The 15,685-nt window shown below is 40.2% G+C and overlaps 1 protein-coding gene across 1 annotated transcript in view; it reads left to right on the plus strand.

Annotated features, from left to right (window-relative positions):
* The window catches only part of MBD2 (methyl-CpG binding domain protein 2), a 73,940-nt gene extending 59,492 nt beyond the window's left edge, over positions 1-14,448 (plus strand). Inside the window, exons 5-7 of the mRNA XM_015121998.2 lie at positions 1,210-1,387; positions 6,017-6,155; positions 10,626-14,448. Coding sequence (XP_014977484.1) covers positions 1,210-1,387; positions 6,017-6,143 — 305 coding nt within the window. The 3' untranslated portion in view covers positions 6,144-6,155; positions 10,626-14,448. The remainder of the gene's footprint in view (positions 1-1,209; positions 1,388-6,016; positions 6,156-10,625) is intronic.
* The last annotated feature ends 1,237 nt before the right edge of the window (positions 14,449-15,685 follow it).

The raw sequence follows: 15,685 nt of genomic DNA on the forward strand, positions 1-15,685 counted from the left end.
AGAAGCTACATGAAAAACTTGTGTGTTACAGGGATGCTGCCATGTAGTATATTATCTTAGATTTTTTTCTGTGTAAAAATTTTGGTTTTAGGTTAGGTTCATCACAGAAGCTAACCCATGTGCTGCTTTTAGCACTGGATGCGGATGAGTAACAGAATTTCTCAAGCTTCCTGCTTATAGCAGCATCTGGCCCTACCACCTGCTCTTTCTCTCATCCTCTTACCACAAGAACAACTAACAGCTCTCCTTCTGCCCCTCCCTCCACAAACTGGTGCTCTAAGTAGCAGTGAGAACAGATGCACTTTGGTCCAGCAACAGCAGCCAGTGGGATCTGGGGTGGAAAATTCAGTCACTGGTCTACCTTTCGTGTTATATGAGAACTGCGAGTTCTAGAGAAGAGTTTATTTTTCAAGTATTAAAAATTTGGCTTCTAAAGCTTGATATATTGAGAATTGCTCAAAAATCCTCATAATTCATGGTTAGATTGTTGCCTTATCTCTTTATGTTCTTGGAATGTTGGCCTTAACTAGTTAAACAGGTTTAGGACTTTAACCATTGCATTTACATGTGACATGGTGCCAGTATCTTACAAGTAATCAAAGTGTGCAGTTATTAATTCTCTGATTTTGGCTGTTTTGTTAGGTTTATGAGAAAAGCTGTTAAAGCCACAGGTACAGCTTGCTTGCATTGGCTTTTTCTTTGAATCCCGAGACAAAGAAGATAATTGCTGAGATATTTCTGGAAATTAATGTTAAAAGCTACAAGGAGAAACTATACCAGTACTCTAGGAATACATTAAAAGGGATACTTGAGTATAGTCGCTTCACCAGGTCTCACCTCATTAAAATAATTAACATTGCTTGGGGAAATATAGCCAACTTTTTAAAAGTTTAGTACCTTGGAAAATGTGTTTTACAGTTCTGGTAAAGTATTATTAAAATGCTCAGCTATAAGCTTACAGCAAGCATGAGGATTTGTTTTTTAAAGTAAGAAAAAATGCTCAGCTATTTTGTTACTATTTCTTTAGTGTGAATTATTTAGTGTATCATACCTATTGAGTAGATATATTATCTTTTGCTGCTTTGTTTTATATCGGTTTTACATATATGATCTCAAATATATATAAAAATATCAGTTGTTTTAGGTCACATAAAGTTTGCTCAGCACATTGAGACATTTCCTTTAACTAGTACTTATTTCTCATTGCAGGAGTTGGTCCAGGTAGCAATGATGAGACCCTTTTATCTGCTGTTGCCAGTGCTTTGCACACAAGCTCTGCGCCAATCACAGGGCAAGTCTCCGCTGCTGTGGAAAAGAACCCCGCTGTTTGGCTTAACACATCTCAACCCCTCTGCAAAGCTTTTATCGTCACAGATGAAGACATCAGGTAATGCAGTTTAACATGACTTCATAAACTTGGGTTTTTACATTTGGGTAAATTTTATGCTGTTCATTAGGTTCAGTGGCATAGCTAGTAAGTGATATATCACCTAGAAAGTTATACTTTTTTTTTTTTTTTTTTACAGAGTTTTACAGAAACTGATGGAAGGTGAAAAAAGACCATTATAACAAATACATGCTTGAAAGGGGTGTAAATGCTGCATGCCAGGGATATCATCATGGTCATGTCCAAAGGACAGGCACCAGATCAGTTATATTCCCTAAGCATCATTTTTACTGTGTCTTTTGCAATTTGGGATTCTGACTTTCTATTCTAAAGAACCTCTTTCTGACAGACACAGTGGCTCATGCCTATAATCCCAGCACTTTGGGAGGCTGAGGTGGGAGGATTGCTTGAGCCCAGGAGTTTGAGACCAGCCTGGGCAACATAGTGAGACCCCATCCCCACAAAAAATTTTAAAAAATTAGCCAAGTGTGGTAGTATGTAACTGTAGTCCCAGCTACTTGGGAGACTGAGGTGGGAGGACTGCTTGAGCATGGGAGGTCGAGGCTCCAGTGAGCTGTGGTCGCATCCCTGCACTCCAGCTGTGGCGACAGAGCTAGATCTTGTCTTAGAAAAATAAAAATAAATATAAGGAACCCCTTTCACTCAGTCATGCCTTTTCTGATTGCTTCCTTCATTGGTTTGTCTGGAAACCAATCTCTCTTTAAATCAGATGATAGTGATGCTGCTCTTAAACTTACTTGTGACACAGTAGAGCAAGAAGAGAAGCAAGTAAGAAAGAAGAAACCACAGGTAAAGCAACAAAACAGAGTCAGGAATGAGGCAAGACGCAAACTATTTACTGACACCTTTCACTCTTTCTAAAGCTGACTCACAAGTTAGGGTTTCAGCAGCAAATGTTAAAAGGAAAACATCCAACTCAGATTGCTAGAACCCAGAAAATAGAAGCAAACCATTGCACAGGAAAAGCAAAACTACTCCAGTTAGTAAGACCACAGAGCAATTCTTATATGGGTTTTATGACCTCAATATCATTACTTTATAGTGATACTTTATAGTGATACTATATAGTATATTGCATTTTCTTTAAAAATATGACCTTGTGTATACTTCACTATTTCTGTCCCCTGAATGTAAATCAGTTTAATTAGAGTATTATTCCTAGACAAAACTAGCAGATGGCACTTTCGAATCATGTAATTTTAAAATGTTTTATATTTGTTATTTTGTTTGTTTTTTGAGATGGAGTTTTGCTCTGTTGCCCAGGCTGGAGTGTAGTGGCACAATCTCGGCTCACTGCAGCCTCCGCCTCCTGGGTTCAAGCAATTCTCCTGCCTAAGCCGCCTGAGTAGCTGGGATTACAGGCGAGCACCACCATGCCCAGCTAATTTTTTTATTTTTAGTAGAGACAGGGTTTCACCATATTGGCCAGGCTGCTCTTGAACTCCTGACATCATGATCCGCCTGCCTCGGCCTCCCAAAGTGCTAGGATTACAGGTATTACAGGTGTGAGCCACCACGCCCAGCCTATATTTGTATTTTTTTTAAAAATCCATACAAAGTTGACATGAAAATGTTTTTAAATGGGTAAGTCTATCTAGGTTTATAATGCGAAAGCCCTTCTTGGGTCTTAAAGTAATTATTTTGCAAAGATAAAAAGTGGTACAAAGTTGTATTCATATGCCTTGATTGCATATGAATATGAATAAAGTTTCTTAAAAACTTTATTTTTTAAGAAAACAAAATGTAAAAAATCAATGAAAGGAATGAACTTGCTCATTGGATTGTTCTTACCCTTGAGGAAGAAAATTACTCCAGAGACAAGTTCTTTTCCATCTTGAATGAATACCGAATCAGCAGGGATTCCGCCAGGTCCTTATGTGTGTTGATGGAGGTTCTCTGAGTTATATCACAGGAATGTTGATGGCTTCAACACCAGATCTTTTGATAGTTGAGGAAAATATCTCAAAGCCAATTCTGGATGATTTCCTTTTTGGGTAAATTTGTCTAACAAATTGCTCATTTGATTTAATTGTCATGACAGAAATTAGGAAGCAAATACTCCTTGTTGAATTAGTACATGTTCAAAATAAATTACTGCAAATGGAACTGTTACTCTTTATCTAATTGTGTATGCAATAGTCTGTCTACATTAAACCTCCAGCTGAAGACCCCAACAAGATATATCTCAAGTATTTTTAGCATATTTGATACTATTTGCATTGATGGGTAGTTTTGTTTTTTCATACTTTGTAACAAATTCTCACAAACTTTGCAGCTTAAAACAACACCCATTTATTAGCTCGAAGTTCTTTGAGGTCAGAAGTCTGGGCCTCATGTGACTGGGTTCTGTGTTTGGGTCTTACACGTGTCACTGGACTGTGTTCCCTTCTGAAGCTTGGGGTTCTCTTTCAAGCTCATATGATGGTTGCAGAATTCATTCCTTGTGTTTTAGGGCTGAGGCCCCTGTTCTCTTGTTGGCTATGGGATGGTGGCTGTCTTAGCTCCTGGAAGCTGCCTGTAGTTCCTTGTCTTGTGGCTCCTCCATGTGCCCCTTTATGCTCCCGTCAGGAAGATCCCAGCTCCACTAAGGGGTCCTATTAGGTCAGGCCCACTACAGTAATCTCTCTTGATTGACTCAAAATCAGTTGATTGGTAACCTAATCATGGAGAGATATACCATCATATTCACTAGTTCTGCTCACCCGTAAGGGGAGAGAATTATATAAAGAGTGCACATAGAGGTGGTTTTGGGGAAGGGGGACTGTTGCGGACATCTTACAATTCCGCCTACAGCAATGGGCAAATGATTAAATTTCAGCTTTCACAAATGTGGAAAGTAATGCTCAAGATAGAAGAAAATCAATGGGAAATGTTAGAGTTTAAGATAAAATTCTCCATCCAAATCACTGCAGATGGTGCCATTTGCTCCATTTTCCCCATGTTCCTAATGAGGTTACTCTAGGACAGCTGTGGAGATTCTTGTACTCTTATCAGTGAGAGCCTGCCAGTGAAACTAATAGGTCATTTGTCATAAACTTTGAGTCACTGACCCAGAGGTGAGACTAACTGTATAAGAAATAAACAAATATGTTCTGCTTGACCCTGTCCCATGGCATGAAAATCTGTCGGACTCCAGTTTCTTTTAATATGACAGAGGCTATAGAGCTAAGACTGACCCAGTGACAGCTTCCCTCTTTGAAAATTCATTTAATAAGTGGAAGTCTATACTTTTTAACTCTTTGTGGTGTTTTGGAGTTTCATAAAGATATCCAAAGTTTTTGTGGGAAGTAGTACATATGTGTCACCTTCACTATCTTGGACATAGTCTCATTTGGTCAAAGGGGTGTGATCTTGAGTAGACTGAATATGACTTGGCAGCTGGTTGAGTCCCTATGGAGTGAATACTCAGGGACCCTTAGTGCAGTCTTCTATAGCATTGCTCCTCTACCCCTCTGCTGTCCCAGGTTTGGGAATTGCTGCAATCTGTCTTCCTCAATTATTGGTAGAGAAAATTACTTTTTTTTTCAGTAGAACCCTTAGTATATTCCTTGTTGCATCTTCATTTCCCTTTCTGCATTTTTCCTTATCTCCTTTCTTCTGGTCTCAGGAGGTTTGCCCCCTTTTCTGTTCTGCTGACCCTCCTCTGCCATTGCCTTCTGTTCTTGTTCCCGCTGGAACCTTTTCCTACCAGTCTTCTCTCCTTCTCTCTTCTCTTGTCTTTCTTCAACCTTTGCCTCTCTATTTGGTTCTGGATGTCACTTTATATTTACCGAGCTTTGCTTGCTAGACCCGTATTAGGAATTTGTCTCTTACCCTCTGGGGGCTCTACTTTCATTTTTTTTTTTTTTTAACTTTTTGAAGATAAAGTGTATACTGGTAGCCTTTCTTCCTGTGCTTTGTTCTTCATCTAGTGGTTCAGAGCCTTTTTAATGACTTGGAGTTATTAACCCTCACTTTTGAGGTTCCTTTGTAATCACTGAGACACAGAGAAACTCATGGCATGTTCTTAAGCAACTCACTTTCTCAGTAGAAGAGAAGCTTTCCAGTGTCTGTCCTCAGTGTGCAGAATCATGTGGTCTTGGCTCCTTCGTGCTGACCTGTTGCCTGCAGACCTGGGAACTCAGGAGAGAGCTCTCTCCTAACTAACCTAGCCACGGAATGTCAATCAAATCCCAGCTTATCATGTCTCTGCTTTCTCCATCTTTCTCAGTGCTTCCATGAACAAGTCACTTTTCCTTTGTTATTTATGTTCCCTCCATCTTTTATTCCTGCTTCTAAGTTATTTCTAATTGTCCTTATAGGAATAAACCCAAATTTTGACACAGTCGACATTTTCAAAGTTGAAGAAAAGGTCACTGACATCAATCTGCTCTTTCTAGAATTTCATGTGTGATGAGGGATAACTGCCTGTGTGAATATTCCTCTTTTTGGCAAGGCTCATTGGTGAGATTTGATTTATGTTTAGAAGCAACTTCTGCAAAATCTGAAAAGGAACTCTATTCTTCTTAGAAATTTAATGATTTTGAAGTAAGGATGAACTTCTGTAGCAGCTTCATATTGTCATTACTTGCCAAATTATCAGTGCCTTTTTATTCTGTTTTTAAAAAGGAAACAGGAAGAGCGAGTACAGCAAGTACGCAAGAAATTGGAAGAAGCACTGATGGCAGACATCTTGTCGCGAGCTGCTGATACAGAAGAGATGGATATTGAAATGGACAGTGGAGATGAAGCCTAAGAATATGATCAGGTAAACTGACACCAGAGAGAGTGACTTGGAGCTTAAGATGTTGTGTTTTCTTGGCCGGGCACAATGGCTTCTGCCTGTAATCCCAGCACTTTGGGTGGCTGAGGCGGGCGATCATTTGAGCTCAGTAGTTCAAGACCAGCTTGAGCAACATGGCAAAACCCCATCTCTACTAAAAATACAAAAAATTAATTGGGTGTGGTGTTGTATGCGTGTGGTCCCAGCTACTCAGAAGGCTGAGGTGGGAGGATCACTTGAGCCTGGGAGGCAGAAGTTGCAGTGAGCCAAAATTGTGCCACTGTTCTCCAACCTGGGTGACAGAGTGAAACTCCATCTCAGGAAAAAAAAAAATGGTGTTGTTATATTTTCTTGTTATTTTCCCTTTAGCTTCCTCCGCAGTGAATGAAAAAGCTACTCCTCTGCTTGGGTTAGGCATGTGCTGTTGTTTGGTTCTTCTCTCTGGATTGAAGGACCATATAAGTTATTGCATCCTTTTGTTCCCATTCTGGGAGGACATTCACACCCCTGCAGTCACTTGCAAGGGATCTAGTCTCCTTTATTAAAACCAGGTGGAAAACCTCTAAGGTGTCATTAGAGAAGAGCAGCAGCAGAAGAAAAGGACTTTGTCAGGTAGGGAGGAACGGCCCCAGGAGAGGAAGGTGACTGTCATCTCCATCACAGTAGCCTGTGGGGCATATTGCTTCTCTTTAAAGTTATGGTGGCAAAGTAGCAAAATCTCTTTATTTTTCTTAGGTTCTCCCTAGCACAGATTTGATGTGGGGAGAACAAGAAGGACACTGAAAAGCATAATAAATACTTTACCTTAAAAAATACACAATTTTAGGCTGGTTTTGGTGACTCATGCCTGTAATTTCAGCACTTTGGGATGCCAAAGCAGGCAGATCACTTGAGGTCAGGAGTTTGGGACTAGCCTGGCCAACATGGTGAAACCTTGTCTCTACTAAAAATATAAAAATTAGCTGGGCGTGGTAGGATAGCTGGAATTTTGTAATTGTAGCTACTGGAGAGGCTGAGACACGAGAATTGCTTGAACCCGGGAGGCAGAGGTTGCAGTGAGCCGAGATTGTGCCACTACATTCCAGCCTGGGTGATGGAGTAAGACTCTGACTCAAAAAACAACAACAAAAATGCACATTTTGATCTTATCTCAAACTCACATTCCAGGCTCATTGCTCTGTGCCGTGGGCATACTTGTCTTCAGAGGAGCACATGCAGATCTCCAAGGCTTTCTGTTGCGTCTTGCTTCCTGGCTTCCATCCTGCTTTATTTTGGCAGGCCATGTCTTCCTTTTTGCCAACCCAAAACCAATTATTTATTGTTTCCTTTGAAGCCAAAACAGAGGGAGAGATGGGGGTGCTAATGTGATGTCAAGGGTCAAAAAAGCCTCTCTGCGAAAGTGACATTTATGTTGAGCCTGAAAGATACATAGGAATGAGCCAGGGGAGGTTTGGGTAAAAGTGTTCTCATTAGAAGGAACAGCAAGGAGAAACTTGATTTCTTTAAGGAATGAAGAAATTATCCATGTGGTTGGAATGTAGTACGTCTGGGGAGGGGCGGGGGGAATGTGTGGGCGGTGAACCTAGTCACCTAGGACCTGTGGGTTGTTAGAGAGATTGATGACTGCTTGAGATTGATTATGAAAATTAGTAGGAATCACTGAAGAGTCAGTAGCATGATCAGATTTGCTTCTTTGCAAGAGCCTTATGGCTGCTACATGAATACAAGAATTGGAGTAGGGAAAGCTTGGAAGCAAGGAGACCAATTGGGTGTTGCTGCAGTAGTCTCACAAGAGATGATGGTGGCTTTAGGAGGATGTTGACATGCCAATGGGTTGGGAGAAGAGACGGGTACATCTGAGATGTAGCTGGAGAAAGAATCACGTGACCAGGTGACTGCCTGGAAGTGAGGGTGAGAGAGTGGTGAGGATGCCTCAGGGTTTTCACTTGAGCCATCACTTGAGCTGGGTGAGAGGGAACTCTGTTTGGTAGGGGAACAGGCTAAGGGTAGGGATTGCACGGAGGGTGAGTTTAATTGTTAACACAATTTTCCCCTTCCATGAGTGCCTTTATCTTAATCGAGGAGTGGTTCATGCCACAGCAAGACCAAAATCCAATAGTACATATAATGTCTTACATTTACATGTCCATCCATGGCAGCACTTCTGGATCACAGTTTCCTGACCATACAGAATCATTTCAGGCTGGGTGTGGTGGCTCACGCCTATAATCCCAGCACTTTGGAAGGCTGAAGCGGGTGGATGTCCTGAGGTCAGGAGTTTGAGACCAGCCTGGCCAACATGATGAAACCCTGTCTCTACTAAAAATACAAAAATTATCCAGGCATGGTGATGGGCACCTGTAATCCCAACTACTTGGGAGGCTGAGGCAGGAGAATCTCTTGAACCTGGGAGGTGGAGGTTGCTTGAGCCAAGATCGCGCCACTGCACTCCAGCCTGGGCGACAGAGCGCGACTCCATCTCAAAAAAAAAAAAAACATTTCAATCCAGTTCAGTGCTATTTTAGCTCTTTTTCTCTTTTCTTATTGAAGACATGAAGATGCTGTGTTGATACTTGGATTTTGTTTTCCAAACTGGCAAGGATGTATTTATGGGCTTTGATGAGTGTACTTAAAATGCTGGAAGTCTTTCAGAGGGAGGTCTGAAGTGTGTTTCTGCTGTCCACGGCTTCAGCTATGCTGTCTCTGGAGCACAGAGGGATCTGGATCTCACCTAATCCAGCTTCTGCACTGTTGCTTCAGAATGGACTCTTAGAAAGCCCTTCTGTTCTGTCAGGGCTTTTTGGTTTTTTTCCAGACTTTTCTCATGAAATTATTTCAGATAATCAAGGGTCACCTAATTGAGGTTTTACTAGACTTCTGCTTCCTTTTTTAAAAATTCTTATTATTTTCGAGATGGAATTTTGCTCTTGTCATCCAGGCTGGAGTGCAGGGGTGCAATCTCAGCTTACTGCAACCTCTGCCTCCCGGGTTCAAGCAATTCTCCTGCCTCAGCCTCCCGAGTAGCTAGAATTACAGGTGCCTGACACCACACCAGGCTAATTTTTTGCATTTTTACTAGAGACGGTTTTTGCCATGTTGTGCAGGCTGGTCTTGAACTCCTGACCTCAGGTGATCTGCCCGTCTCAGCCTCCCAAAGTGCTGGGATTACAGCGTGAACCACCAGCCAACTTTTGCTTCCTTTATGGATTACTTTGCAGGTTGGCATCAAGGCTATTCCTGAGCAAGCCTGTGTTGTAGGCACTGGCACTATACTTATATAGAAGTTGGCAACTGCTCATTGCCTTGCACAAATGTGGATAATAGTAATAACAAACTAATATTGAATGATTAGAATTTTAATCAGGTCTTTAAAAGTAGCCATTATTTTGGCATGTTAGGTAGGGAGAGATTCAAATTATGTATGCAATCTTCTAAACTTGAGGATGGCATTATTAGACTAAGCCATTAGACTTGTAGATTGGAAAGGATTTAGATGTACTTCTTAATTATGAAAATTACATTTACCTTACTCAAATAACACCATATATACCTAAAAGTTCTAAGAAACTAAAGGACAACCACATGACTTAATCAGCTGTCCATGGTAACCTGTGGTAAGGTAGGACTTAGTTGAGTAAAGGGTGGGACATGGCCATCTTCACGGGCTCATAAGTGATAACCAAGGTCCCTTCAGGTCGGCCGGCCTCATCATGCCTCACCTCTTTCTAATCCTCCTTATTAGTAAGGTGGATGTTTATTCACTTATTTATTTGGTTAGTTAAATAGCAGGTTGCAATTTACTGTGTTACTTAAATTTTACAATCATAGAGAAATGCCAGGATATTAGACAAACATTTTAGAAGTGATTGTAAGAAGATGACTATAAAAACAAAGGTGTGAATATATTTAGCTATACATGAGATAGGATATCAAATACATAAATAGTTCAATTTGCAGTTGCACAGTGCCATTTCATCCAGGTTAAACAATAGGAAGACTCGGCACATGCCTGTCATCTGTAAATGCTCTCATGTGAAGGAAATTGTGAAGTAAAATAAAGTATCTTGAGTAGAAATTTTTCTACATTTTCTCAAAATATATTTGGATTGTTCTGTATCTATTCTGCTCTTTCATTCGTATGCCCTTTGAATTCTCTTTTTATTCTGATGTAGATAATTGTAGTTAGAAAATATTTGCATAAACATATAGAAGAATACATATGATTTCTTTGGAAAATTAACAGGATAATAAAGGTTATCATCAAAATAAAATGAAACAATGAGGGGATATGTTGAGCACTTTTTATTTATGAAGTGCTGTAACTAAATGTTCATCAAGGCTGTAAAAACATGGTTCTAAGTGGAATTCAGTCTCTAATTCTTTTTTGAGTATTGCTGACCTCTCACCTGATAAATCACGGGATTACTTAAGTTTGTTCTTTTTTTTTTTTTACAGGTAACTTTCGACCGACTTTCCCCAAGAGAAAATTCCTAGAAATTGAACAAAAATGTTTCCACTGGCTTTTGCCTGTAAGAAAAAAATGTACCCGAGCACATAGAGCTTTTTAATAGCACTAACCAATGCCTTTTTAGATGTATTTTTGATGTATATATCTATTATTCAAAAAATCATGTTTATTTTGAGTCCTAGGACTTAAAATTAGTCTTTTGTAATATCAAGCAGGACCCTAAGATGAAGCTGAGCTTTTGATGCCAGGTGCAATCTACTGGAAATGTAGCACTTACATAAGATATTTGTTTCCCCCACAGTTTTAATAAGAACAGATCAGGAATTCTAAATAAATTTCCCAGTTAAAGATTATTGTGACTTCACTGTATATAAACATATTTTTATACTTTATTGAAAGGGGACACCTGTACATTCTTCCATCATCACTGTAAAGACAAATAAATGATTATATTCACAGACTGATTGGAATTCTTTCTGTTGAAGAGCACACACAATAAAGAACCCCTCGTTAGCCTTCCTCTGATTTACATTCATCTCTGATCCCTGGGCCTTAGGTTTGACATGGAGTTGGAGGAAGATAGCGCATACATTTGCAGTATGAACTGTTGCCTCTGGACATTGTGAGAATCGTGCTTTCACCAGAATTTCTAAGAATTTCTGCTAAATATCATCTAGCATGTGTAATTTTTTTTTTCCTTGCCTGTGACTTGGACTTTTGATAGTTCTGTAAGAATAAGGCCTTTTCTTCCCTTGGACATGAGTCAGATACACAAGTACCCTTCAGGTGTTACTAGAAGGCGTCCATGTTTATTGTTTTTTAAAAACAGCATAGTTTATCCTTGTTGAAGCGACATCCATGCAATCTTTTATCTATATTTAACTTCCAAATAAAGACATTAAAAACAAAAAGAATGCTTGGCACTCTCTAACGTCCAGTAGCTTACTGAGTTAACAGGTGCAGGTCAGACTCTTGGCTACAGTGAGAGGCAGCTTCTAGGCAGAGTTGCTTAATGAAAGGGTTTGCAATACTTTACAAACCATTACCTGTACCTGGCCTGGCCTCCAAAATATTAACATTCTTTTTTCTGTTGAAACTCGTGAGTGTAACTTTCATACCACTTGAATTTATTGATATTTAATTGTGAAAACTAGCATTACATTATTAAACGAGTTCTAAAATCAAAACATACTTAATCTGATACCGAGGAAGGGAGGGAGTAGTTATAAGCAAATTAAAACAAATTTTGAGAGATAGAGCAAAAGTAAAATCATTCTATAGGAAGGATGTGTTTATTTCTTAACTCTTGAGTTCTTTTAAAATTAGACCCTAAATTATGCAGTCAAGGGTGTGACCAATTCCACATGAGTGTCACCTGTACATTTTATTATCACTACCTCCAGTTCCCAAGGCAGGGAAGAAGAGGGGAATAGTCGAAGCAATATGACTGGCTAGGTTTGGGCTGCTGTTTTTCCTGGACCTTTATGCCAAACTACATAAACACTTCTTGGAGTTCCTGATTTACACTCAACTTTGATCCCTGGACCCTAGGGCCATTAGTTTCCTTAAAGCAGTCCTGCTGGTGGATGAGCAGGGAAACTTGTACACCCTGGAGGCCAACTGGTAGAGGGTGCCTGCCCTGGCCCCATCAGACTGTCCCAACTGGGGTGGGGGTGAGGATCATAGTGATTTCTTTTTAAAAGCTAGTGTGACTAGTGAGAATGGATGTCCAAGGGCTTTTCTCTTCCTCCCCTGAGTCCATGATTCTTCATTTGTGATCAGGGTTGGGGTAACTTCAGCTTGGTGATCATATCTTCTTCTTACAAACCAATCCAGCCAAGATATATGTGCTTTTCTAAACAGCTTGTAAAAGCAAAAACACAATGTATACACATATAAAACTTTGTGTGTTTTTTTGGTTTTTTTGCTTATATACTTCACTCAGGTGGAGAACAAGGTATGAAAGCCATTATATGGTGTCCCTTGGGGACCATGCCGTAAGTCCAGGGTGTTCCCAGTATACCCACAAGACAACATGTTCAAAACTTCATCACCTGGTCCCCACAAACCTACACCCTCTTCCATTCCCTCACTCTGGTAAAAGCAAGCCATCTTCTCCAGCTGCCCAAGGCAGAAGCCCAGGAGTGAGCACAATGCTGCCCTTTCCCTTGCTTCTGACTTCTCATCAATCCTATTAGAACTACGGACTGCACCCCACATCTCCTCCATCCCCACGACCACTGCTTTCATATGAACTGCCTTTCCTGTCCCCTTGACTTTCAGTGGCTTCCTTTTTTGCTCATCTGTCCACTTTCTTCCCCTTCCCTCTCTCCATCCCCCTTTTTTTCACTCCATATAGTCATCAGAAAGATCATCAGAACAGGCAAATGTGACCGTATTATTTCCCTCACTTATCTTTGTATGCCGTTTAGAGTGATTTTTAAGAGCATGCACTTTGAAATTAGGAGAACCTGTGTCTGAATCCTGATTTTTTGCCATTTGTATGACTTGTCAGGTTATTTAATCTCTTTGAGCCTGTCCCTCCTCAGTGAAATAGGAATAATAATACCTACCTCATAGAGTTGTTGTGAGGATTCAGTGAGATGGACTGTTTCTAAAGTGTGTAGCACAGTGCCTGGCACATAGTGGGTGCTCACATTGGAGCACACTATTGTTCCTATCCCTGCAGGTGTGAGTTTTACATCCTTTCCAAGAGGCATTTGCTAATAACCCTAACTACCGCCTATCCCTGTGACACTGTATTCTGCCTCAGCACCTTGTTTATTTCCCTTGTAGATATTTTCTAAATCTGTATTTTATTTATTTGTTGGCTTTTTGTCTATTTCTCTACTAGAATGTAAGCTCCCTGAGAGCAAGGATGTGTTTGTCTGATTTCCCGTTACAGCCCCAGCGCTTAGCTGAGTGACTGGCACCTAGTAAACACTCAGTAACTGCTGAACAAATGGAATAATGGTCAAAAGGCTCTTCATGATCTGATCCCTACTTCTCTGTCTGGCCTCATCCTGCCACTATCCTCATTGCACCTTCAGCTCAAGAAAAACCTCTTTACGTGCTTCTTTGAAGTGCCCCTTGGGCCTCCGTGTCTTTGTACCTGTTGTTCCCTTTGCCTGAAACACGCTTTGCCTGCCCATCTACATGGTGAATTCCTAATCATTGGTGAAGTCTCAGCTCAATGGCTACCTCCTCTGTGAAGTTGTCCCTGATTTCTCCAGGCAGATGTTCTTTCCCTCCTTCCCAGTTCCCACTGCACTTTGTAAATACCTCCATGGAAGCACTTTATTGTATTGTATTGTAATTTTTTTTTTTGCATGTCTGTTTCTACTATTAGACTGTAAGCACCGTAAAAGCAGAGATTGTGCTTTTTCATCCTAATGTTCCCAGAGCCTAGCCCAGTGCCTGGCACATAATAGCTTGTCATTAAATATTTGTTGAATGAATCTGTGAATGAACAAGAGTCATGCAATTGAAAAAGTGTTAGAAGCTGTATGTATTATAAAGGAAAGAAATGCCCTTGGTGGCTTCCAGGGTTTTTTTTTGTTTTTGTTTTTTTTTTTTTTTTTTTTTTGTCTAAAAAGGAGATCTAGAGAGTGTTATACAATCTCTTTGAATATAGGATCAATTGTTTGGATTTTTAAAATAATATAGAGCTTCATAAATAATTGCAAAGATATAAACAAGCTTTGTGATTTCTCAAATGCTATGAAGTCCAAAATAAGTATTTGCACTATTAGTATTTCCATAGTAAATGCTATGAGAATATGTACAGCAATAAATTTTGAAGCTTTAAAACTGTTTGTGTAAGTCATCTTCAATGACTTAATCCATGAAGGACATCTCTGGATTATGTTTCTCGGGCACAGGGGACATCAAGCTGAGGGGTGGGGTCCCAAAGTTCACAGGTCGGGCAGGGAACACCAGTCAGTTAAAACCCAGTTAGCTAGCAGTAGCTGTGGGATTTGGACTTGGAGCAGCAGGCCGTCAAAATGCATGCCTTGAAGGATCTGGAGTAGGCTTTGAAATTTTAATTTGCATGCTGGTTTTCTCTATAAGGGCACATACAAATATTATGTAAAAACAGTTACTTTTTTCAATTATTTGACTTTTAATGATGGGAAAACAAAAAGTTTTTTATTTCCTCACATTTATATAGCATTTTATAATTTATGGAACACTTTCACCTCCATTAATGTTATCTTTGAATTTTAATCTACATGTAAGCCATGTAATATGTACATATTCTTCTTTTCTTTATTTATAAGTTAAGGAATCTAAGACCCAGATAAGTTAAATGACTTATCCTAGCCAATAAGATTCAGAGAGGGAAATTTGAATGTAGAGGTTTTCTGTTTCTAGAACGCCATGCAACCTTCCAATGCTATTCTCCACTCAGGTCTTAAGCTGACAAAAAGCAACACAGTTTGGTTTAACAAGTACAGTATGACTGTGGACTGAAAGCTGAGTGATTCTTCCAAGGAAATCTGGTCCTTTTATGGGTGACTAGTCAAAGCTTTTCCAGTAACCCCCCGCCCGCTGAGAAATCTTTACTAGGATTATTTATCTTATAAAAGAGGTGAGAATAGGTAAAGCTTCTTAATCACAGAATGTTAAAAATTATTTTTATCTGACGGTTAGGGTTTTATTTGTAGTACTTTCAGCTTTTTGCCTCATGAACTTGATGTTCTGAGAAGTCTGGCAGCAAGATGCAACGGGACCATAGGCCCTGGGGCAAGAGTCCCCAACCTTTTTGGCACCAGGGACTGGTTTCATGGAAGACAATTTTTCCAGAGACCAGGGTGGGATGGGTTGATGGTTCTGAGATGAAACTATTCCACCTCAGATCATCAGGCATTAGAGTCACATAAGGAGTGTGCAACCTAGATCCCTCGCATGTGCGGATCACAATAGAGTTCGTGCGCCAATGAGAATCTAACGCCACAGCTGATCTGAGGAGGCGGAGCTCAGGCGGGAATGCCCGCCCACCTGCTCACCTCCTGCTGTGTGGCCGGGTTCCCAGCAGGCTGAAGAT

The sequence above is a fragment of the Macaca mulatta genome, chromosome 18, assembly GCF_049350105.2.
Source record: "Macaca mulatta isolate MMU2019108-1 chromosome 18, T2T-MMU8v2.0, whole genome shotgun sequence".
Taxonomy (NCBI): Eukaryota; Metazoa; Chordata; class Mammalia; order Primates; family Cercopithecidae; genus Macaca; species Macaca mulatta.